Below are 26099 nucleotides of genomic sequence, written 5' to 3'. Positions count from 1 at the left end.
GATGTAGCTCTCTTGTGACTTGGAAACTTCTGCAATAAAAATATGCATACATTACAAATTTACACTCTGTGAGCTTTAATTGTTCTCTTTCAATATTTTGCAGGAAGATATATGGTAATCCGTTTTTTGTTTGTTTGTTAAGGGAGCAACATTTCTAATTTCAACTGATTATCAGTATGCCTTTGTTCTGCCTGCTAGTGCAATATTTGGCTTTCCTTTTGTTCTCTGTCAGTTTGAGAAAAAAAGTTGTGGTTGTTCCTCTCTACTTTCTCTTCACTTCATTAACATTTAACTTCTCCCAAATCCACAATCTAGGGCAAGACAAAACTAGCATTTCCCATAGGTTAAATATTATTCATAGAGTTATTATTCAAAGAGTGCAACCCACTTTGTCCTATTTTTAACCATTTTCAGATTCCATGAAATATCCTTTTCAGATATATGATGACATTTTGATTCAATATGATGACATTTTAGAACAACAATTTATGTTGCATCTTGATATGCTGATAAATCATGATTCCTCAAGTTTATTATTTAATGAGAAACAAGTTTGTTGTGTTGGATAACTAACAACAATGGTAACTCCAGTCACAAATTCTAGGCTAGACTATGTTCCATCATGCTGGAATCTATCATTTCCAAATCAAATGTTTATTGTCATAACAAGCTGCTATATACAGGCACTGACATGTAGGGTGACCAGATGTCCCGATTTTATAGGGACAGTCCTGATATTTGGGGCTTTTTCTTATATAGGCTCCTATTACTCCCCACCAACAACCCGATTTTTCACACTAGCTATCTGGACAGCCAACTGATGTGTGAAAAGAAATCTGAGAGTTGCCTTTCAGAGACAGATAGAACACACAAAACGCTTTCCTGGGAAAGGGTCTTGCACTATTGCTTGGAATTTTTTATCATGTGTCACTTTTGTAGTATTGTCCAATTCTTATTTGGCGGTAGGTCACTAAATAGCATAATGTTTCATATGCTCTCTTTCCTCCCAGAGTTGCTTTAGATGCTTCTTGCTTTTTAGACTGCAAGGCACTTGAGTGGCATTCAGTGGCCACATTGATAGCATTGGTCCTGCTGAAGCACTTAACGGGAAGGACCACATGAAAATTGCTGTCTTTCTCCCTGAATTAAATATAGATTGATTTCTTCCTTATTAGATAGACAATCATTTATAGTATCCAGGGCTCAGCACCACTATGTTGTGCGATAGACACTTGACAAAATTACAGTACTTAGTGACGGACACTGGAGGGGGTTATATCATTCAGTCATTCAATTTTTTGAAAAATTACGATGGACCTCAAAATTTTTATCACGGACACTTGTGTCTGTGTACGGACACGTTGCTAACCCCGATACTATCTGACAGTTTGAGGACATATCTTTCTCATGCTCCTTGGTATCTTGGACAGTGACAAATATCTTGATTTCACTTTGTCTTCTGCCATAAAGGTTGTGCAGCTCTTCCACATATGTATTGTGAAATATATAAACAGACTCTGTTCAGTGTAGCATTGCATATCCCGGTTCGATATTAGCTACACCACTACGAAGCACTGAAAGGTGGGACCTGCTGTTTTGTTTAAGCGGACTGCTTCAGGTGATTTAATCGCAAATTAAACATTGCATGCTGGGAATTGTAGTAAGAGAGAGAGTCAGAGAGAACCCTGATGGAAATATTACATCATCCCGACGTGCTCTAATTTGCAATGGTTGCAGTGACTGGCTGGGACGCTCCTCTGTTTCTTACTGTGGGGGAGGCTGCTGGTGCGAGAACGCCTCGTGCGTTGTGTTAGCGCTAATAGCTAATAGCTAATAACGTTTCTTAACCACCCTGAGTCCTTGCTCAGCAGATCTAATTCCAACATGTCGGAACAGCCGGAGCTCAGCGGCCTCAGCGATGAAGCCGCCAACCACGTCTGCTCCGACCCGGATCCCAGTACCAAGGTAAACGGGGGACTGGGGGACGAAGCTGCTGATGAAAGAGGCAATCTGGGGAGACGGGGGATTAGGAAGAACGTGGTAACGAGGAAGGTGAAGTGATATGGGGAGTGGGGAACGTGCTGTGAGCGACACAGGGAGTCTGGCCTCTGAGACGCTCTAGGGAGCCTGGGGAGAGCGCAGAGAGTGCAGATTCCTGTGGCGCCCTTACCTAACGGGGCAAGGGGAGGATCTCCTCATGCAGCCCCAGTGGTGGTTTCCCCTCTCACCTGGATTTCTCTAAAAAAAGAAAAGGAGTACTTGTGGCACCTTAGAGACTAACAAATTTATTAGAGCATAAGCTTTCGGATGCATCCGATGAAGTGAGCTGTAGCTCACGAAAGCTTATGCTCTAATAAATTTGTTAGTCTCTAAGGTGCCACAAGTACTCCTTTTCTTTTTGCGAATACAGACTAACACGGCTGCTACTCTGAAACCTGGATTTCTCTGTAGTTGAGTAACTAAATCTGCATACAGTTGGACGGCGTCTCCCGCGCTCTTCGATCCTTGGTACTCACTGCATTTGATAAGGCTGGTGTAAACTTTTCTCGGGGGTTGGATCGGAGCCATTTGACAGAAAAATCTATCCGATTTTCCTTTTTTGTTTTTGTTGGTTTTTTTTGTTTTTTTTTACTTTACTTTCTCTTTTTAGACATGGGTCCCTGTCATGCTTCTTGTCCCAAGGACTGTGCAGAAAGGATTGGCCTCCCATTTTGAAGCTTTATAATTGCAGCCAAAAAATAATAATAAATCAGTTCTTATAGCAAAGTAACAGGATCAGCTGTAGAAAGGCTTAAATATTCTTACTGTGCTGCATTTGAATGGGGGGGGGCAAAACCTTGAGTAAAAGTTAAGACTCAAACTCCATTTTTGATCTTTGTTGCAGTTTAGCACAGTACTTCACAGGATCTTTTATTCTGAAAAAGGATTGGCTGGGGAAAACTCCATAGACTAGTTTTACATGATTACCTTATTTTGGAGGGAACTATGCAATAATATTTGAACCATTCTTGATATGGAATTTTATCTTGTAAATTGTTTGTTAGGGCTAGACTCCCGAGGACTGTTTCCATTTTACATCAAAAAGTTAATTCTTATGGCAACAAAATAACTGAAATTTCCCTGTGGCCTGCTGACAACACACTTAAAATAAAGCATTGGCAAATTAGAAGAAATTGAGAGAGGAAAAAAAAGCAATCTACTCAGTAGCATTAAGAGGCAAGAAGGGAGTCTGAGGGAGACAGAAAAATGCAGGATCTGGGTATTACTATATGTATAGGTTATCCTGACATCAAAGCTCATGCTTCAGAGCTTTGAGTGGTCTCCTGCAGAGATCAGGAAGGATTTTTGATCCCCATTGCCACCTTTCCCTGAAGCGTCAGAGATTGGTAACAGTTGGAGAGACAACGGGATAGAATGGAGGGCACTGAAGTGGTACAGAGATTTGGGGTCAGGAAGAAATTTTCTCCCAGGTCAGATTGGCAGGTACTTGGTTTGGGGTTCCCCCCCCACCTTCCTCTGTGGCATGGATCATGGTTCATCTGGTGGGATCATCTGGGCATGTCTCACCTAATCAATTCTGTGCCATTCAGGGGCTTTAGGCATTGGTGGTACCTTAGCCTTTCGTGTTCTATGTCTGGGGCATGCAACAGTTAAATCTCCTGTGGATTGAAATGCTTTGGTCTAACTGAAGTCTTAGGGCCGGGGTGAGCAAACTTTTTGGCCTGAGGGCCACACCTGGGTGGGAAAATGGCATCCAGGTCCATGAATGTAGGGCTGGGGCAGGGGTATGGGAGGGGGCACAGGGCAAGGGATTGGGGTGGAGGAGGGGTGCAGGGTGTACAAAGGGGCTCACAGCAGGGGGTAGGGGTACAGCAGGGGGTTGGGGTGCAGGAGGAGTGTGGCAGGGGGCTCAGGGCAGGGGGTTGGGGTATGGCAGGGGGTTCACGGCAGGGGGTTGTGGTGCAGGAGGCGTTTGGGGTGTGGGCTCCAGGGTGGCAGTGGCATGCACCGGGGCCAGGGTAGGCTCCCTGCCTGTCTGCCCGCCCTGGCTACAGGCCGCTCCTGGAAACAAGCCGGCACCATGTCCCTGCGGCCCCTGGGGAAAGTGGGGGGGGGGGGAAGAGGGCAGAGGTTTCCGCACACTGCCCTCACCTGTCCCTCATCTGTGGGTACCTGCCCATAAGCTCCCATTGGCCGCGGTTCCCCTTTCCCAGCCAATGGGGGGCAGTGCCTATAGGCGAGGGCAGCGCGCGGAGCCGTCTGCCCCTTTCCTTCCCCTCCCCCGCTCCTGGAGGGATGTGGCGCCTTTCGGTGGCGCCACAGGGGCAATCCTGTGGGCCAGATCCAAAGCCCTGACTGCTGGTTCTGGCCTGCAGGCCATAGTTTGCCCATCCTTGTTTTAGAGCATAATATAGGACTATCAGGGTGAAATTTAATGGCCTATGATATAAAGGTCCCTTCTGGCCTTACATTCTGTTTAAAAGAGGTATACATCTAGAGGTGTAGTTTGACACCTTTCCCCCCCCCCCCCCCCCAAAAAAAAAGTGGTTCAAATAGAGTAACTATGTGTAAGGGGATGGAAACAAAGATAAAGTTTGTTAGCTTTTTTTTTTGGTTTTTAATTTAAGTAACAAAATACCAAAGCATTTATCATTGGTGAGGGAAAACAATTAATTTACACAGCACTGTAAATTTGCAAAGCATTTTACAGAAAAATATCTTTTATCAATAATTATGTAGGCCCTATAGGTGTTTGCAGGGTCAGAGCAATAGACTTATAGACATACCATGTATGTATTTATGTTTATAATTTTTTGGTCCTGCTGACCTTGACAATATCCTTCTAAATTATTGATTCACAATAAAAGCCCAACTTCATGTATTTGTATTGGCATGTTAATGTGCTTTCCTGAGTAGCATAACTACTATAATTTTTCTCTAGGATTTTCTGTTGCAGCAAACCATGTTACGAATAAAAGATCCTAAGAAGTCACTGGATTTTTATACAAGAGTTCTTGGAATGACGTGAGTAAAAATTGCATGAGATATGGTTTGTCTTAAATATATTTTAATGATCCATTCATCTGAAAAGCAAACCTTGGCATTTAAGTCTGATGATTCAGTCTGGTTCATGTTAATCAGCTCGTGCCCAATTTGGTGACTCACTTGACTTAATCTTCGTGATTGAGGATTTCTACAGTACTCTTACATTTTAAATTCAAAAAGGTGAAATCAGAATAGTTTAAAATCAAATGTTATATGGGGAAAATTATCAGCTTTTTGTTGCTAGTTTTGCTAATTGCCAAAGTTGTTTGCTTATATATAGGCTTGGAAGGATTAGATTTTTTTTGTTGGTAAATGTCAATTTCACTGTACGCTCACAAACTGAGGAAAAATATTTCCATCTATGTTAATCGAAATTTAGATGCGCAAAGTAAGAAAAATTCTGCTTGGAAACTTTTATTAGAGTTTGATTTAAGGATTTGTTTTTGTTTGTATATTTTGACATGTGATGTTAACTATTTGTTTTAATGGTTAAACCAGATTTAACTTTTTTGAATCTCAGCATCAACTATCATTAATTATTATGACTGTCATTTTGTGATTCTGCCCCATTAGTTCCCACGACTCTGAACATTTAAATCTATAAATATGGGGGGGAAAACTTTAAAACAAACCTTGATATTATCCACCAAAATTATTTTTAAAAAGTAAAAATTGAATTCCGCTAAGTCTGCTTATATAAAAGCTTACAGGCTTTCTCCTCTCTGATACTGCAGTTAAATAATCATACAGAAATTGTGATATTGCAGTTATTTTCTTAGTAATAAAATTCTGTCCTAAGCATGATGCTCTGACTTAATTGAAGGATAAACAAGAAACTGAAGTCTTAGGACTATTAAAAGGTTTCTAGGGCTGCTCTGTCTGCCCTAGCTTTCTAGGGTTCTCGGCTCTTAGGTGTTTGCCCCAGAAGGTGGTAGGCATCCCAGCCCACTCATGTGAGGAATGCTGCTGGGAGGCTAATGCCCTGCAGTTGCTATAGTGGCATTTTGTTTGTGCTTAAAATTCATTTCAAACATCAAGCACAGCAGAAGGGCCCTGAAACAAAGTTCTGGCCGATTTTTGAAACATTCTGACATATGAAAAAGCCCCATCTAAAGTTAATAAGGAAAATATTTTCCAAATATTTTCACGAGAGAAAGGTTCAAGAAGCAATGGGTTTAATAAGAAATGAGAAGTGAATGAATATCTCTGACTGAGCTATTTCATATAAATGGTATTTGTTACTTAGTGAGAAGTGATTGAAACAGAGTATATATTAGTCTGAGTGACCTAGGTCTCCTTGGAGGAGATTTAGTGTTGGCTGAAAAAGATTGAATCACAGACATGAACAGGCATACTGAGTCAAGTATTTCCTATACAGCTTTTTTTTGTATTATATGAAAAGTGAGCCATTAAAACATCTTTATTGCTGGAAGGCAGATAAAACTTATTACGGATTATCTGAGTACAAACCTTGATTTATTTTCTTGAAGCTAATGGATTTTCACAGGAAATGCCATAGCAGATTAGACTAGTAGTCTATATCTAGTACAGTATTCTGTGTCTGCCAATAGCTAATACCAAATGCCTTAGAGGACTGTGCATAAATATCTGTAACTGCCAATAAAGAAACAAAGCTTTCTTTATGGGCAGGCTTTCCTAAGCCAAGGCATCTAGCAGCTGGCTTATTCCATGAAATATGACGGTTTTGTATCCTGTTGTTTTTCTATCTTTCTGTCCTATCTAATGTAAGTGTGAATGTTCTCATCCATCTAAATGTATGTTATTGTTGGGTGTGGTTTTGTGGTGGTGGTGGTGGTGGTGGTTGTTGTTTTTTAATTCTGCTATGCACTGGCCTCAGTGATATCTTGTGGCAATGAGTTCAACAGATTAATTGTATTGAGTTTTAAAAAATAAATCCTCTTACTAGTTTATTGCCTGTTAAGTCTTTGGTGAAAAAAAATAAATAAGGAAGATGGACATAAGCACCCTTATGGAAACTCTCATGCACAAGGCATTGAATACCAGTCTCAGATTTGAGATTTTTATTCTAGTGTACCTACAGTTGTTGGTTTTTTTAATTGATTATTTTCCAAACATGTCCATGAATGTAGCTCTCAAGAATATTTCCATGACATACGTTTGAAAACTGAACCACTTTTGTGGGGCTGTGGGAGGGCATAGTCATAATTCTCTAAAGTGGGTGTTGTGTGTGGTTTTTTTTTTTTGTTTTTTTTTTTTTAAGTTGACTTGCAGTCTAGTTGCAACTTTAAAAATGCCATCAATTATGACACTCTTGTTTTTAAAAATTGTTGCCTTTTAGATTGCTCCAAAAATGTGATTTTCCCACTATGAAATTCTCACTGTATTTTTTGGCTTATGAAGATAAAAATGATATCCCAAAAGATACAAAAGAGAGAACAGCTTGGACTTTCTCTAGAAAGGCTACACTTGAACTAACACAGTAAGTGTTAACTCCAGCTTTTTACTGTTCACTTCTGCTTATATTTAATGGATATTAGTTACATCTGTGTGCTTTGCACTGTTATATTATTGTACTTTGTTTTATCTGAACATGGTTGTGTACAATTAACGTAATGTGGAAAAATACTTTCTCTTTTATATCATAAAAGTATGGTTTGGATGCTGGAAATGACAAGTAGATGGATGCTGGATACCTGAACAAGTAGAACTGTGCTTTTCTCAATATTCACTAGCCCCAACATAGCATAAAGGAGGGGGAAACTGCTTCCTGAGGAAAACCTTAATTAAAGGAGAGCAGTGAAAAGCAAGATGAAGGGGTCCAGTGTACTAGGAAAGGAATTTTAGAGAACAGCTATGAGGTGGTTGTAGTGTACTGGACTGAGGATACAGTTGAGAGTCCGATCTGGATTCTATCCCCAGCACTGCTATTAACTCACTGTGTGACCTTAGAAAAGTCATTTAAGCTTTCACTGTATAGAGCACTTTGAGACTGATGGATTAAAAGTGGTATAGAAGAAGGACGTGAAATTATTTTGTCTTTGTTTTTTGAGTGCATGTGGCTCTTTTAATGTCACTTTCTCATGTAATACTACAGTGATGTAAGAAACTTGCTTGAAGTCTCAATTGTTACACGGAATGACTAACTATTTTGTCAGTGTGCCACCATGTATTTTGACATAGAAATAAAATGTATCCTAAATGTTTTGATAACTTATGTAGAGACCATAGAGAACCTCTCAAATAGACCAGTACACAAACTTAATAAAACAAATTTGTACTCCCCTGTTGTGCTATTTCAGGTCCCTCTTCCCTCCACACCTAGTGAACAGCTGAGAGCTGACCCCTGCAACACCCCCTCTTCCTAATCTATATGAGGTTAGAGCCCCATCCCAACCCTTCCAGAGTTGAGCCTGAATCCTTGAGAGGAGCAGAGTCCAGACACTGCTAGAGCCACATCAGTAGTGGGGAAGCAAGCTTGGCTCAGTCTGCCTGCCTCCTGGTATAGGGAATATACCTTCAAAATCCCAGAACTGTTACTGCCAACCTATGACATCACTAACAATTTGCAAACATGTGCTAGGGAAGGGATTTTATTCTGGGAGAGTGGATTGTAATGACTCTGGAAGAGTGCTGAGGGTAGCCTATGGTTGAATGGTGGAGAGAGGGCAGGGCAAAGGGATTTAATATATTTAAGTGTTCTTGGTGGGAGTGTTGTCTAATAACAATGAAAGATGGGAAATTCAGTAATAGGAAGTAGTCAGGAATTCAGTTTCAATGAGCCAGAAGAAAGAGAATGAAAATTAGTGAAAGGTTAACACTTATAAAACATCCTACAGCTCATATTTGTTTTGAGCCACAAGATTTGCAAATGAAAGAGCTGAATAATTGTATGACCTCTTATATTGTTTCTCCATTTCCATCTGTTAAATTGCCTGTTGTAACTGTTTAGCTCTTTGGTACAGGATCTGTTTCTTAATGTGTGTTTGGACAGACTTTTTTTTAAAATAATGGGGCCCCAACTCTGATTGGAGTCTTCAGGCACAACCGTAATTAAATTTAATATAATACTATTTGATATGAGTGTAGTGGTCCAGAGACATCTACACAGAACACATCACAGGACACCACCAGTACCAGGTTGAGTAACCATGAACACCAACCAGGGAGATAACCCACTTCTTTCCCTGATGAATCAAGAGATATACCCACCCATGTATTTATTCTCTACACCAATACTGACTTGGACTCTTAATACATTCCATTGGTGGCGTACCCGAGCCCATTTATCCACTGACGCTTTTAAAAACTCCCACACCTCAATCTGGATTTATGCAATATGTTTGTACCTCATGAACCTTGTAACCGATACTTGCAATCCCCCATAACCCAAGCCCGACCCTGGATGTACAGTACCTTCCCCCTGAACTTGTGTAAATTTGATTTTTGAACATTAACTTTAATAAAATTTTGAATTCCTATATGTGAGTCCATATATTGCACAAACTCCAAAAAAATTATCTTGGAGTATGTCTTCACTAGCAATGTTGAAGTGCTGCTGCTGCAGCGCTTTAACATGGCTGTGTAGTCGGGGCACCAGTGCTGGGAGAGAGCTCTGTTGTGTTTGTGTGTTAAACTAAACAAAAAAAAAAACAAAAACACCCCACCTCCATAAGGGGAATAGCACTGGGAGCTCAGCTCCCAAGGCTGGTGCACTGTCTACACTGCCACTTTACAGCGCTGAAACTTGCAGCACTGAGGGGGTATTTTTTCACACCCCTGTTCAAGAAAGTTGCAGCACTGTAAAATGGCAGTGTAGATAAGGCCTTAAATATCGAATGACAATTTAAATTTCAATATCTGAAAACCATCTAAGTCTAATAAAGCATTGTGAAATTGGAGTTCATGACCGTGATTGCCAGGACAAGTAAGTCCTCTGATATAAGGCTCCTATCTCCACAGCAAATGCCTAGATAGCTACATTTTATTTTTAAAGAAACATTTGTCTGAAATTTATCTTGTAGATGAGGCAAAAGAGAACATTTTAAATTATCACAATGAGAACATGGAAATGCATCGGATGAAGTGAGCTGTAGCTCACGAAAGCTTATGCTCTAATAAATTTGTTAGTCTCTAAGGTGCCACAAGTACTCCTTTTCTTTTTGCGAATACAGACTAACACGGCTGCTACTCTGAAACCATGGAAATATAAGTTATCCTTCTGCAAACAATGTTCAAATTCCAAACACGGGGGAATTGCGTGCAGAGTTCCATCTATAGATGCATTTCGAATTCACCCATCTCTGTCGTATCTGAATGCTGTAACTTTGGGAGAATATTCTGATAGGGATTATTCTATGAATGAGGACAGCTGTCCCTGAACTGTAGGGATCTAGACTGTAATGTATTCTTGGCTGTGTGTAATGCCATATATTTCTAAATATTCTTTGATTCTTCTCAGAATTTTTTTTTTTAAACAGCATGCTGCTCTTCCTTTTATATTAATCATGTTTTTCCCTTTCTCTCTAAGTAATTGGGGCACTGAAAATGATGAGAATCAGTCTTACCACAATGGCAATTCAGATCCTCGGGGATTTGGTATGTTTTAGAGAAAGTTACGCACTGCAGTCATTTTTTCTTCTTTTCAGTGTCTGATTTTCTCTGTCTTTAGACCATTGAATTGAGAAAATGTTCATATGTAAAATAGAGCAATAAGTTAAGTGCACAGGTTATTGGAACAGTTCTACTACTTTGTTTTGATAACTGTACAATAAAAATGCTATTAGTGTACAGTTATGTGGATGAAGTGACTTAGCATTGTGGATTAGTTTAAATAAAAAGTACTCATTTTGGAGACTTGAAGAGATTTTGAAATCTGGAATTTTACCTCTGTTTTTCCGGTATACAGACCCTTGAAAATTAGGAATAAGAACTTTGTGGGTAAATATATTGTTTTAAGAATAAGCCACAGTTGTAGTTTGTACATACACTTGCTTTAAGAATCAATTTTATCATTGTTTCTGATAAACATTTTAACATTAAGATTTTAGTAAAAGATAGTAAAAATAATATTTTGTCTCTGGTTGCTCCCAGTGTTGAGACTTGGTTGAAGAACATGAACTTGGATCTTGATTGGAACTTTGTGTGTAATTAGAAGAACATTCAATTTTTTAAAATAGAGTTTCGCTCAGATACATGGGTGAGAGCAGAATTTGGCCCTGATGTGCAGAGAAATTCTGTGACTGGATATTCTGAATGTCTGAAAGGTCACTGGTATGATTTATCAAATACATTTTTTAGACTAGACTATTTAATTTTATATTTGCAGTTTCTGAACTGATCCCTGAACCAGGGAACAAGTGATTAGTATACTTGACTTTATAAATACAATATTAGTGTTTAAATTCTTACCCTATTTTGTAAATACAGAAAACTTCCTGATACTTGGACTTACTGTTTTTTATGAACACTTTTGCCTTTACCTCTCAATTTCATTTTTCTTCAACTCTGATTCTATTGTGTATATCACTGTGTCACTATTCTGTAAAACGTTTTAACTTTTGAAACTCTATGAAACAGTTAGGTTATTGGGAGAACATAAAAACGCCAAAAATGATAGTATCCTTAATACACTTTGTTGTTTGTTGTTCCAGAAACTAAAACATGGCTTTCCTTGATTAAATTATTTTTAACACATTTAGATGCATTTTAGATGAGCTAACTTGGAAGGTCTTTGCATAGGGTAAAGTGCTTGCCATATTTTGGTACTGTAACAACAATCCATTTGTTGTAATTTTTAATCATTTATGCACTGTGTATTCTGCCTCTGCTTACTCTGTTGCACAGGTCACATTGGAATTGCAGTCCCTGATGTAGCTGCAGCTTGTAAGAGGTTTGAAGAGCTGGGAGTGAAATTTGTGAAGAGACCAGAAGATGGTAAGTCTTCACCAAGTCATCTTATCAATATGATTTGATTCTTGATGATTTTTTTCCCTAGTAAACTGTGATTTCATCTTTCATGTATTGTTAGGGGAGGAGGCTAGGTGATATGCGTTTTTAATAGCTGCTGTAACTTCTTGAATTCATTAATCATCCTCAGGTTTTGCTAGAGCCAATCAAAGTTTCTCTCTTTTATAGACTAGGAAAAACTTACTCTGGGGCAGGCCAAATATAACTTCTGGAAATCTGGTCAGCTATCTATGGCTAAAGTTTGTGCACTTTTTTGTTGCTACTTCAATTGACCATGTTGTGTTCTCCTCTATTCCATATAGAATTTTGTATGGCAGCAATCCTATGATTGGGGAAAGTTTATCCTATGTGCCAAATTCACATGTAACATCTGTGTTGTCTCATTTTAACATCCCAATTTTGATGGATAGATTATTTTGTAAGGCTTTTAGGAAGGTTCTGCAACTTGTCATATATTAAGAGGGGACTGTTAGGGTTGCAATTGTCTTTTCTTCCAAAGGATACAGATGTGCTATCTCTGTCCTTGCTTTTTAAATACAAAACTTTAGTTGTTGTATCATTCTGGTTACTTTCTGCTGTATCAATTCTAGATAATTAGGGCCCTACCAAATTCACGGTCCATTTTGATCAATTTCATGGTCATAGGATTTTTATAATAGTTAAATTCATGGTTTTAGGTGTTTACATCTGAAATTTCATGGTGGTGTAACCGTGAGGGTTCCAACCCCAAAGGGGGTCATAAAGTTGTTGTAGGGGGGTTGTGAGATTGCCACACTCACTTCTGTGTTGCCTTCCGAGCTGGGCTCAGAAGGCAGCAGCCCCGGTGCTTCCTGCAGCCAGGGAAGGTACCTGGAGTTGGGTCTGATCTTCCTCCAACAGCAGCCTTGCAGGGGAAGTGGATTGTAATGACTCTGGAAGAAAGCCTCTGCAGAGGCAGGGCAGCTCACACTGCCTGTGGGCCCCCCCCTCCCCGGCTCCCAGAGCTGCCTGGCTGCACCTCCCCTGAAAGGAGAGCGAAGGAGAGCCACAGGCAGCAGCTCAGCCCTGGCCGAGAGGGAGGGGTGTGTGTGTGTGTGTGTGTGTGTGTGTGTCTCTCTCACACACACACACACACACACACACACACACACACACACACACACACTGGGGGGTTGTGGGGCCAGACAAATGGAGTCTGGGTGGGGGAAGGAGCAGCAATGGGCACCCCGGGGCTGGCATTGAGTACAGAGGGGACTTCCTGGGTTGTCTATAGCAACATCTCCCCTCCCGCAGAACAGACCCTGGCTGCAGCTGGCTCCATCCATCACTCCTCCCCCACCCCACAGAGACCCACACAACCCTGAGGACCCCCCCCTTTGTACCTTCAGAGACAGCTCTCCTGCTCCCTACAATCTCCCCTTTTGGCCCTCCCCCCCCACTCACAAGCCCATTGGCTGGGAGGCTCCCAGCCTATTGGCCTCAGCGGCCAATGGGAGCTGTGCCTGAGTTGCAGAGGCAGACCTGCCTGACCGCACCTCGGAGGGGAAGCCGCAGGTAAGCAAGCCCCGGTCATTGTCGTCACAGGCACAACAATTCTCTGTTTGAGTATTTAACTTCACTGAGGCAAGTAATTCGATCTACTCTTCCTTTCCAAACAGTTTGTGGCTTTTCCTGTAAGAAAACTTACAGTTTCGTTGCAAAGAAGTCCAGTTATAGTTTTTTTTCACTTGAAGTATATTTTCTTGTTTATAACCTCATTTATTTTGTTAACTCAGTTTCATAGGCAATTTTAAGACGCTTGAATTGTAGTCACTGTTTGTTGTTGGGTTTGTTGTTGTTGTTGTTTTTCCCTCCATTGGTCTAAAAACACATGGAAGATGTGCAGATTTTTATTTCTGTGGGCCAAACCACTCTATGTGGAAATGTAAGGGAATGTCTACACAGCCAACATTAATGCTTTCCCAGCACTGTAATAAAACCACCTCCACAAGGGGAATAGCTACCAGCACTGGGAGCGCGGCTCCCAACACTGTAGCACTGTCTACACTGCCACTTTACAGCACTGAAACTTGCATTGCTCAGGGGAGTGTTATTTCACACCCCTGAGCGAAGAAAGTTTCAGCGTTATAAGTGGGAGTGTAGACAAGGTCTAAATGTCTGAGCTAGAAAAGCTCTGCAAGAGTAAGGATCTCCTCAGGAAATTGTCCTCAAGTCATTCATTCTTCTGGGCGTTCCTTCCTATAGTGATATTTATCAGTGTTTCCACCCACAGGGGAGATGCAGAAGACCTGGGTCAACCCTGCAGCGACTCTGCCTCTACCCTTGTTCTGCCTCTACCCTTGTTCTGTCCGCTCCCTCTACCAGCCCCTTTGGCCTCCCTAGGATTCCCCCTACCATTACTCTCTCTGGGTCTTCTTTCTCTGGAGCCTGTCATAAAGTTAAGCCTTTCACTCCAGGTTCTTATCTCTGTTATGTATTTATTAAGTGTTAATTAATGCACTATGGAAGTCCCCCTGTTCCCCCTTCAGCCCTCTGTATAAATTGATCCCCTTCTTCCCATAGGGTTTTCTGCAGCCCTAGGGCAGCAATAATCCCTGTGCCTTTGCAGTAAGGTGAGGGGAAGGAGACCATGGGTTCCCTATTTATGTGGTTTGCAAGAAGTAGTGTTATTACTCGGTACCAAATGTGTTTAAATGATACAAGTGCCTTGTAAAATCCTAAAGCAAGCTCATTTTCATTTCTCATGTAGTAATCTCATATTGTATACACACTTTTTTCATTTAATTATGAGTTCAATTTATGATTTATTAGCTAGCTAGGTTACTGTATATTTTTTTCAGTGTGGAAAATTGTGTGCTATTTTATGGGTTGAATGATTGAATGACATAACTCCCCTCCACCCTCCCATGTCTGTCACTAAGTCCGGTAATTTTGTCAAGTGTCCGTCGCGCAACATGGTGGTACCTATCTCTGCTTATTGGTGTAACCAAAACTGCAGACCAAATTGGATTAACTGTATTCCTCTTTCTGTTTTTCTTTTCTTTTTACTGCTGTTAAATCCTCTGAAAATTAGTTTTTATCCATTACTAACCTAAGCAGTCTTCTAGTTATTGTGGTATAGAATAGGACTATTGAGGGGTATTTTTTCCCCTTTGAATTGTATAATCTTTTATATTTTATGCAGTGGAGAGAGTGCTAAAATATTCCTCTGGGGTCTATATTGAGAGAGAATCTCATTGCATAATCTGCTTTTTTTAAAAAAAAAAAATCTGGCAGGGAATCAAGAAAAATCTGTATTATCAAACCTATTCCTGTATGAAGGGACCTCACAGCTCCAAGACAGAACTCACTTTCCCTGTCTTCTATTAATTGTTCCTGTCAGTAACTGCCTTTCATGAAAACTTTGTCATGATATCATCCTTCCAACAGGAGAAGAAAATGGCTCTCCTTTTGGAGCACTGATTCCTACCTGAATTGAAGTGTAACATCACAGAGCACACTATTCTCTCTGTGATACCCCCACTTTCTGTTCACCATAGGAAGAAATAGACCCTCTCTACCTGTGCTAGAGATCTTTGGAAATCACACATAGTGATGTAACTGAAGCCCTATGGTTCTATAGCTGGAACTAGCATTGGTATGTGTGACCCTAGTGCAGAGGCTGGGAAACAACTTTTTAAATACCCTGATGGATAGTATAAGAACAAGAGTTTTTGAAAGAAGACCTCATATAACCTTTTTTTCTAGTTCATCATCGATTTCTCTGTCAAAGCAAATGACAATTAAACGTCTTTGCTGATAAACTTAAATTTAAAAAAATCCTGAAGTAACATGCTGGCAGTATTTACCTGAAGCGTCCCGCCTTGTTAGCAGGTGTTGGTGCTGCTAGGAGAGGGTTAAGTGGGTGGTGGTCACTTTGAGATAGGTGACTCAATACCATTACCTGGGCAGAAAGAAAGTGGGGAAGGGAGAATCTAGATGTGAGTTGAATAGTCCTCAGGGAGGAACCCTAGGATCAGCCAGGCCTGGGAAAAAAGTGTGAGCTGAATTTGTGCTTTAACAAACAAAAGCACAAAAATACAACAGCCACCAGGAAGAGCTAGTGTTTGGACTTTACATTCATTGTTGTATAGGAGGTTGGAAAAGCCATCTGATGACATAGCAGTGAAGCAAAAAGCAATTTTAAAATGGCAATTTTATAACATTGGTTTCAACTTACGTTGTAGTTCAGCCTAACTACAAGACAGGGTTATAGTGTCACTTCAGTTATGTCAAGTACGATATGATATGATGTGCAAACTTGCACAAATACTATCTGCCCCATAGTTTTAAAGCACAAGTGAATCGTATAAACTGCTTCCCTGACTATCTTTAAAAGTCTGAACTGGATCCTCTGGGTCGGTGAGGAAATATGATCTAGAAAACATTATTTGAACTGCCTGCTCTGTCTGCCACGCAAAGACACGAGGCAATCTTGAAATCATAAATTGTGTCATTCTTGTCAGTGTAAAATATGCATCTTAATCTTTAAAGACTATTAAGGTTGTTCTTAACTATATCTGAAAATATGTATTTTTTTTATTGTAGGTAAAATGAAAGGACTTGCATTTATTCAGGATCCTGATGGCTACTGGATTGAAATTTTGAATCCTAACCACATGGTGACCCTCATCTAGTTTTATAGTAACATACTATATAATAGGTACAAGTCTTCTCCAGGAGGCTGAAAACATATAACATACTCTACTATTCATACTCTACTACATACTTGATTGAGAGAAATTAACATCACCCACAAATAGTTCTTTACCAATCCTGTTAAAACCTCATCTTGCTTGAATTCCCCCTTGTATTCTTCTTTTGTTTTCTTTTTTGTGATGCCACTGCTTCCTGTTTCTAATTAGAACATATCATCTGTGTTCTGAAAATGCACTCATGCACATGCACCATTTATGCAAAAATTAGTATAGTCTCCCCTTCGGGGCTGATTGAGTTAGTGAAATTTTGGCTGCACAATATAGCTATGTTTAAACCAGCCTGAGAACTGGTATATTGGGGGGTGGGATATACGAGTAGGAAGATTGCTGTATCTTACGTCGTATAGGTCTACCGCCAGAGCCAGGTTTTTTGTGAAACTTGGAGAGGGGATAAAACACTTTAAACTAGTCTTTTGGACCACATCTTGCTTACACTGAAGTCCGTGGCAAAATTCCTTTGGACTTCAATGGAAGCAGGATTGGGACCTTTGTGTGTACACTTAGTTATGTCAGTAAGCAGTAGACTTTCAGGTGCAACTTGTAGGTACTCAAGCTGCTTGAGACTAGAAACTTAATGTCAGTGCCACATTGAGTCCAACAGAGCGAGTTCAGTCTGTGTTGCATTTGAGCAGCTCTGACTGCTAACTGCAAGTAGGCAGAGGAGGTCGGCAGACTTGTCACTTGATCTCAAGAGTGGGCATCTTAAGAGCACAGAATTTGAACATTTACTTTATTCTAAAAATCAAGGGCTATACAGCAATTAGCTTACAACTAAGGAGTAGCTGAAAATGCCATGATTCCCTATTTAGTGGCTGAGAGCTGGCAGATATACTTATCCCTTATCTGTGATTGTATGTGATGCCTGGGGTGCTGCTAAATATAGTGCATTTAAAACATCTTTTATATCAAGCTACAGTTTGATATAGGAGTTTAACTAAAATCCTAGTAGTTTGTGAAACCATGACTACCTGCTGTTATGACAACTTTTTATCTGCCTTTTAAAAAATAGTGGTTGCAGTTACACTGAAGTTGTAAATAACAGGAAAACACTTGTACATGTGAGCCAGTTTCATGTTAAAGTGTTTCAGTAGCACTGAAATACTCACTTTACCGTCCCATTCCCCCGCCCCCCAAACCCATAACAAAACCATCTTGGTATTTAGTGTGTTCTATAAGCACTTTATAATTCCTGTTGGGACTGAACAGCCTTGAGTGATGTGACTGTTAAATTGGATAGCCCTGTGGCATCAAATAAAAATATTTATTTCCAAATAAAGTGTCTGCAAAACTTTCAAAACCCTTCTGTATAATTCTCTGCTACTATGGTAACTATGGGCTGTATAAGAATAAGCAGAGATGTGTGGTGACTTTCTACTGTGGGAGACAATAAAAAGAGCCAAAAATGAAATGTTGGTGACTTTTTTTTTTTAAGAAATATAACGTTGTATATTACTTTTACTTTTCTGGATCTAGAAGTTTTAATAGAAAATTATTGTTCAGGGATTGGTGGGGGACAGGAAAGAAGCTACACTTCATCTTGTTAGAACATGAACAAGCCCTGTTGGTGCAAAAATAAATAATTTAAAACAAAAAATTATAGCATGTCCTTGAGACAGCAGATCTGGAAGAATTTATACTATTACAAATTGCTATGTGACTCTTAACATAGATGTGCCCAGTTTTAACAGCCTGGAATAATGTTTACCCATTCCAAGATGGTAGGTAATAAATTGAATGCAGCAAAATATCCTTTATTAAAGCTATTGTACCTGTGCCTACCTTTTCAATCTCAACAATATTCACAAAAATAAATCCAGGTTAACCTTTAGATCCTTATACCAGGAAACAATTCAATGGCCACGAAGTTCACATTTAAAGCAAATCCTCTAGATTTAGATTAATTTTGAGAGATGCAGAAAGGGCAATCTGAGAGAACTCTTAAAAACAGTCATTAGGGCTCAAGCATCTTAGGCAACCTCATCTTACGTCATACACTTATTACTCTGACATAGGGAACAAGTATTCAGGATTTGGAAGGACAATCTTACTACCCCTCCCTGTGCTAATTGAAACTCCCTTCTTTATTTTTTACAGCACCCATCATTGTGCTAACTACTTTACACACTTAAAAAAGATATCACTGATTTGAAGAGCTCACAAAATAACTTTAGAAGTGGGCTTATGCATTTTGGGAAGAGAGCGTTCAATAAACAATCGAAATGGGATGTAGCCAAGAAGGATAAGGGTTACAGCAATAGAAGCATTGGTCATTTTGGGCATAAATAAGTTTTGGTGGTTGTCATGTTTTCCTGTAGTTGTTGCTTCACATTTTGTAGGCATCACTGAAGGTTTTTAGGAGGAATTTGAAATGATGGGAGTGTCTTGACAGAGTAGACCTGAGGGTGTAACAAGCATAGGAAACAACATAGAAACAGTTTTGAGAAAAGCAGAAGAATGGGGCTTCAAGATAGGGTGTAACACAATAAGGATAGAAGTCAAAAGCAGCTAAGTCCCATTAACTTTCAATAAGACTTAGCTTGTAAGTGACTAAATCATTTTTGAAAATAGGAGTTAAGTGCTTTTGAAACATATACACCCTAAGGTCAAATTAAGTTCAGTCCTTTTTTCAACAGAACAAGCATGATCTGGTCACACTATCAGTGGTTTTGCACCCTCATGCTCCTGGGTGTGTTTACGCTGCAACTAAAAGTATGATTGCAGCTGGTATATGCATACTCACACTAGCTTTAATATAGGTAGCATGGTTAAAAATAGCAATGAAGATGTGGCAGCATGGACCCCAGGGCAGGTTGCAAGTGTGAGCATGTATTCAGGGTTCCAGAGAGGCTTGTGCAGCCCCTGGTGAGGCCTGCACCACCACATATTTGCTGCTATTTTTAGCCTCTCTAGCTAGATTAAAGCTAGCACAGGAATGCCTATGCAAGCTGTTTTTAACTAACATGCATTTAGTCAATTGTTTCTGTGCAAATGCATGGGAAGATGCTGTGGTTTAGGATTCTTGGTGACTAATATATGTGTAAATGAAAATATAACTAAAATAGTAGTTGAGGTGACTGATGGCAAGATCAGTCTCTTGAATATTTGAGAAAGGAGAGAGAGCTTTCATCTCTGCTTCACAGAAAGAAGCAAAGTCTAACAGTTGTTGATTTGTCCTATACCATCTCAGCTACTGTAAATTAACAGGGACTCACTTAAACCTTTAGGGAATAATTATTAAAACTGAAATGTTGACATGACAAATTAACAAAAGCCAATAAAAAACATGTATTCACTAAAAAAAACAAGGAGTACGTGTGGCACCTTAGAGACTAACAAATTTATTTGGGCATAAACTTTTGTGGGCTAAACCCACTTCATCAGATGCATGCAGTGGAAAATACAGTAGGAAGATATATATGTACAGAGACCATGAAAAAAGGGGGATTGTCATATCAACTCTAACGAGAGTAATTAATTAAGGTGGCAGGTTTCAGAGTGGTAGCCCTGTTAGTCTGTATCAGCAAAAAGAACAATGAGTATTTGTGGTACCTTAGAGACTAACAAATTTATTTGAGCATAAGCTTTTGTGGGTTAAACCCACTTCAGTGGATGCATGCAGCGGAAAATACAGTAAGAAGAGATTGTGTATGTGTGTGTATATATATATATATATACACACACACACACAGAGAACATGAAAAAATGGGGGTTGCCATACCCACTATAACAAGAGTGATCAGTTAAGGTGAGCTATTATCAGCAGGAGGAAAAAAAACCAACAACCAAACCTTTTGTAGTGATAATCAGGATGGCCCATTTCCAACAGTTGACAAGAAGGTGTGAGTAACAGTAGGGGAAAAAATAAGCATGGGGAAATAGTTTTACTTAATGTAATGACACTTCAATCTCTCTGGTCACACAATTACAGACCTAAAAATGGCAATACTACCACAAAAAAACTTCAAAAACAGACTGCAGTGAGAAACCACTGAATTGGAATTAATTTGCAAACTGGACACCATTAAATTAGGCTTGAATAAAGACTGGGAGTGGATGGGTCATTACACTAAGTAAAACTATTTCCCCATGTTTATTTATTCCCCCTACTGTTACTCATACCTTCTTGTCAACTGTTGGAAATTGGCCACCTTTATTATCACTACTAAAGGTTTTTATTTTTTCCTCCTGCTGATAATAGCTCACCTTAACTTATCACTCTCGTTATAGTGTGTATGGCAACCCCCATTTTTTCATGTTCTCTGTGTGTGTGTGTGTGTATATATATATATATATAATCTTCCTACTGTATTTCCCACTGAATGCATCTGATGAAGTGAGCTGTAGCCCACGAAAGTGTATGCTCAAATAAATATGTTAGTCTCTAAGGTACCACAAGTACAACTCGTTCTAATTAAGGTGGACTATTATCAGCAGGAGGAAAAAAAACTTTTGTAGTGATAATCAGGATGGCCCATTTCAAACAAAAAGAAAAGGAGTACTTGTGGCACCTTGGAGACTAACAAATTTATTTGAGCATAAGCTTTCCTGAGGTACATCGGATGAAGTGAGCTGTAGCTCACGAAAGCTTACGCTCAAATAAATAAAAAGAAAAGGAGTACTTGTGGCACCTTAGAGACTAACATTTATTAGAGCATAAGCTTTTGTGAGCAACAGCTCAGAAAGCTTATGCTCTAATAAATTTGTTAGTCTCTAAGGTGCCACAAATCCTCCTTTTCTTTTTGCGAATACAGACTAACAGGGCTACTGCTCTGAAACCTGCCATTTCAAATAGTTGACAAGAAGTCGTGAGTAACAGTAGGGGAAAATTAGCATAGGGAAATAATTTTTACACAAACTAAAAACTCTTTTAGGGGCGGGGGGACCCAGGCGGGGGTCGGGGCTGAGGAGAAGGTCCCACCCATCTCCACGGTCTCACTCGCTTCCGTCCCCCGTGGGTTGGGTACCAGAGAGGGAAGGTGGTGAGCGACTTCGGGCTAAATCACGCAGGTTGTTACTGACCCCAGCGGGGCGCCAGGGCTGATGGGAACGGGCCCGCAGCGCTCGCCCACAGCTCCCAAGGCTAGAACGTCCCGAGGCCGTAACTAGAGAGCCAGTCACCCCGGCTCCCTTGTTGCTATGTGCGTCAGCACGTAGGGGCACGTCTGTCGTTGCTAGGGGAGCTCAACGTGCAGAAGGGATGACGTAGTGACGCCGAGCCGAGGAAGGGGGAGGGTGCTGGTGCCGCTGCCGCTGGTGAGTCCTGGGGGGTTGTTGTTGTTGTTGGCCCGGCGCAGCATCGCTCGGGGTTGTCCTCTGCCCCCGCCCGCCGAGGGGGCGCGGAGCCCCAGCAAGGGGTGGTGGCGGGGCGCGCAACCCTCGCCGCCTGTGAGGGGGGGGGGCGAGCCCCTCCCCCGCGGGGCCCGTCGAGCCCCTCCGCCCCCTGAGGGCTTACGTGCGTCCTCTTTGGGGATTTCGGGGTCCCGGTCTGCGCTAGGGCCGGGTCCCGCGCCTGGGTGCCCGCTCTCCTGTGTGTCGAGGGTTGCACGCCGCGGTAGGTGTCTAGGCTGTTCCGTCCCGACCGGCCCTTAGCCGAGCCGCTGCCTCCCCTGCGGCCGCGGCTGGCACCCGCTCGCCGCCATGTCAGGGCCAGTGAATGCGACCCCGGCATAGCGCTGTGAGGGGATAATTCGTGGTCCCCAGCAGTGGGGAGCACAAACAGGGGCCCGCTGCAGAAACCCTGTTATTGTGCGAGGGAGGGCGTGCACCTGAAATGGCCTGTAGTGGGGAGCAGGAAAGGTGTGCGGGGGAAGCAATATCCATAGTATGACAGGTTTCGGTGGTAGCCGTGTTAGTCTGTATCAGCAAAAAAAAAAAAAAGCGAGGAGTTCTTGTGGCACTTCAGAGACTAGCACTTGTTTTAGTGCCCCAGCAGTGCCACTCTAGTTAAAGTTGCTTTATATCTTCTGCTTGACCTCTCCAAAACCCTAAAATTGACGGATTTAGTTGGGTTTCTTTGGAGTTTAGTGTGCCTGAGGAGAGTGCAGGGTAGCGTTAGTGACTCAAATTTTGGGGGTCAATTGAGGTAGCGGTTGTGGCGATATAAGCCTAGAAAAAAGTAGCTGTTTTTCAGAGTTTCTAGGTGGCTTTCTTTTTTTTTCTTCTTTTTTTTTTTTTTTTTTTGCTTGGAGCTAGAGATCAAACTATTGATGTGATGCAACTCAAAATGGTCCCGATCTGTTGAGTTTTTCCCCAAGTTGGTGCATGGTATCTACTAAGTCAGTGGGGAACCCAAATTGAGGAAAGTTTTTAAGATGGGGTTTTGTTTTGTTTTACAGCATGCATGCACCAGTACAGAAAAATGGCACTATTTACAAGCGTTGAGTTCTACAGCATGTAAAGTGCTCTGAAATCCAAAGGGTTAATCATATTTCTTTCAGAGTAGCAGCTGTGTTAGTCTGTATTCGCAAAAAGAAAAGCTACAGCTCATTCACAAAAGCTTATGCTCAAATAAATTTGTTAGTCTCTAAGCTGCCACAAGTACTCCTTTTCATGTTTCTTTGAAACTTGATGTGCCTCATGAGGGTGCAAAGTAGCATTAGTAATCCACATGTGGGATCATCTGAGCAAGGTTTGCAATGTTACAATATCCCCCCCCCCCCAAAAAAAAAGATTTCTGTTGCCTGGTACTGCTAAATGGAGAGGTACTAATGAGTGAATAGAAAAGTATTTCATGAGCTGTAGCTCATGAAAGCTTATGCTCAGATAAATTTGTTAGTCTCTAAGGTGCCACAAGTATTCCTTTTCTTTTTGCGAATACAGACTAACAAGGCTGCTACTCTGAAACCTGTCATTAATGAGTGAATGAATCACTGACCTCTTTGAGACTGGCTGTGAACTAATCCTTCAATTAACATAACTAAGGATAACTTCTGTTGCTTAATAACTTAATGTTGTAGCTGTGTTGGTCCCAGGATATTAGAGAGACAAGGTGGGTGAGGTAATATTTTTGATTGGACCAACTTCTGTTGGTGAGTGAGACAAGCTTTCGAGCTCTTCCTCAGACTTCTGTGTAGCTTGACAGTTTGTCTCTCACCAATAGAAGTTGAGCAAATCAAAGATATTACTTCACCCACCTTGTCTAATAACAGGATAATAATCACAAGTCCCCATGTAAGATAAAATGAGTGTATGGGTTAAGTGATTGAAGGTTGGTGTAACACTTGTGAGTGGGATAATTGTGGTGGCAATTTCATTTTTTGGGGGGTATAATCAAAGTCTTTAGGAGGAAAAAATTAGCCACGAATGCTTCCTGGGAGTGGTATTAGGGGATGGAGGAGTGAGGAATAGGGGGAGAGAGGTTTGGATCTGTAGCAAATGAAGGGGGATAAATAGTGTGGTGAGTAGTAGAAGAGAGGTGAGGGAGGCTTGGGGATTATAGGTTTTGGAGGGGTGGGACACGGGGAGGAGTGCCAGCAGGATTGGTGTAGAATAGAGGCTGGGGTACCTGTCAGCCCCACATTCTCCCCTTCTGTGTGTGTTCCCATATCTGGAGACCTCTTGTCCCTCTATATGGGTCTGAGCTACCCTTCCTACCCCCTCATATAAGCAGGGGTATGGGGGGCTTGCTTCTCTTGGGGTGACTGAGTCCCTTTCTTTGCTGTCTGTGTATACCAAGATCCGTAGGGCCCATGCCCATATACAGAGGTTGGACACCCCCCTCCCTACCCTGCTGCATGTGAGCCAGTTTCGGGGGATGGAGGGAGCTTGACCTTTTGGGAGAGTTTGATCTCCTTCTGTCCTCGTATGAGCCAGGATATAGGGAAGTCCTTGCTCTTTGCGTTGGGAGCTAAGAATGGGCATACTTAATGCATATCACAGGCTCTGAAACACTTAGGAGGGACATGGGAACAACCACTGGAATAAATGAAGTGGTTCTCATGTCTGAGTCTATATCTACACTATGCAGCTTTTAGCAACACGGCTGTGCCGCTACAGTCATGCCGCTAAAAGGTGAGCAGTGTAGCTTCTGTTTGTCGGCAGGAGAGAGCTCTCTTGCCTTCAGAAAAATTCCACCCCCAATGAGCAGCAGCAGCTTTCGACAACGTGCTGTTCACACCGGTGCTTTTCATCTGTAAAACTTTTGTCGTTCAGGGGTGTTAAAAAAAACACAAAACCCCCACCCCCCGAACGACAAAAGTTTTGCTGACAAAGTTCCAGTGTAGACCAAGCCTGAGTTATTAGTTCAGGTTGTATTCATCTCCATAACATGTTCTTATTCACTCTTTTCAGAACCTTATATGCTGCAGATGGATGTGTAGAGGAGCCCTTTCACTCTATCTGTCCTGTTTAAAGGATAATGCTTTAAAATCCACATGTTTTCATGGGTTTTTTTTAAATTTGCTGGGCCTCATGGGAATGCAGAGTAGGATTAGTGACCCAGATTGGAGGTAATTTGACCCAAGGTTTCTGGAGATATAATCCCTGAATAAAATAGCTGTTTATTGGTTTTATTTTTTTTTTTAATTTCTAGGGTGGTGTTTTTTGTGTGTATGTGGAGAACTAGAGATCAAACTGTTGCTGTTATGTGGGTCAAAATGGTCTCAGTCAATTTTTATCTTTGGTAATGCATTGCACCTACTAAGGTTTTGTTGGCTCGAATAGTATACAAGAACAATTTCAACAGTTGGTGAAGAGCATGTATGTTTCAGCTTCTTTTACAATCCATTCGCTTTTACCCACAGGATTCCATCTAATACTGTTAAAGGATATAAAGGGGTGGGAGAGGAAGGTTGCCCATGCCACCTTTCCTCTACCCTCTTCAAGCAGTGCCTCAGTATGCACATAGACACAAGTAACATTAGCCCTTGGCACTAGAAAGGCTTGTCTTCACATATAGCATTACAGCTGTGTGGCTGCAGCACTTTAGCTAATCCCCTCCTCCCTGAGAGGTGGGAGCTCTGTTAACAGCAGAAGCGATCCCGTTGATATAGCACTATCTACACGCGGAGTTAGACAAGTATAACCACGTCACTCAGGGATGTAGATTTTTCACACCCCTGAGTGGTGTAGTTATACCAATATAGGTATGTAGTGTTGACCTGGCTTAAGATTCAGGAGGTTCCAGATCCAGACCTGACACAGACACTTAACCAATTCTGCAGAAAGAGTTCCATCCGTGTACAATTTAAGAACCACTTCACAGCCTTTTGCAACCGCCTTACACTTATTCATAGGATATCTTCTCAACCTACACTTTCACTATACCATCATTATAACATTAAAATTCTTTCATATTCTACCTCTATTAGAGGTAGACTAAGACTAGGCTGACAATAATCCTTGTAATAAAAGCCCTATGCCTTGCTACTT

General features: G+C 41.1%; 2 protein-coding genes and 1 long non-coding RNA gene across 5 annotated transcripts in view; 2 read left to right on the top strand and 1 right to left on the bottom strand.

Moving 5' to 3' along the window:
* The first annotated feature begins 1536 nt into the window (after positions 1-1536).
* GLO1 (glyoxalase I) lies at positions 1537-18138 on the top strand. The gene is made up of 6 exons (XM_038396840.2): positions 1537-1965; positions 4943-5025; positions 7367-7507; positions 10556-10623; positions 11872-11961; positions 16561-18138. The coding sequence occupies exons 1-6, from the start codon at positions 1885-1887 to the stop codon at positions 16647-16649; spliced, it is 552 nt and encodes a 183-aa protein (XP_038252768.1). The 5' UTR covers positions 1537-1884; the 3' UTR covers positions 16650-18138.
* Positions 1902-2646, bottom strand: LOC122459464. Its single transcript, XR_006280176.1, has 3 exons — positions 2436-2646; positions 2171-2228; positions 1902-2010 (listed from the first exon to the last, which is right to left on the bottom strand). It is a non-coding gene; the product is annotated as an uncharacterized LOC122459464 (long non-coding RNA).
* Positions 18139-21812: 3674 nt separating the features above from the next.
* Positions 21813-26099, top strand: part of BTBD9 (BTB domain containing 9) — a 301113-nt gene continuing 296826 nt past the window's right edge. Inside the window, exon 1 of one of the 3 annotated variants that reach the window (XM_038394494.2) lies at positions 21813-21983. The gene's annotated coding sequence lies outside the window, so the exon portion shown is untranslated. Of the gene's footprint in view, positions 21992-22262; positions 22282-26099 lie in introns of those variants that run through there. The other 2 variants (XM_043511609.1, XM_038394501.2) reach the window with 2 other exon arrangements.

The sequence above is a fragment of the Dermochelys coriacea genome, chromosome 3 (assembly GCF_009764565.3).
Source record: "Dermochelys coriacea isolate rDerCor1 chromosome 3, rDerCor1.pri.v4, whole genome shotgun sequence".
Classification (NCBI taxonomy): Eukaryota; Metazoa; Chordata; order Testudines; family Dermochelyidae; genus Dermochelys; species Dermochelys coriacea.
The sequence above is the reverse complement of the archived record's forward strand: the minus strand, read 5'-3'. Positions and strand labels throughout refer to the sequence as shown.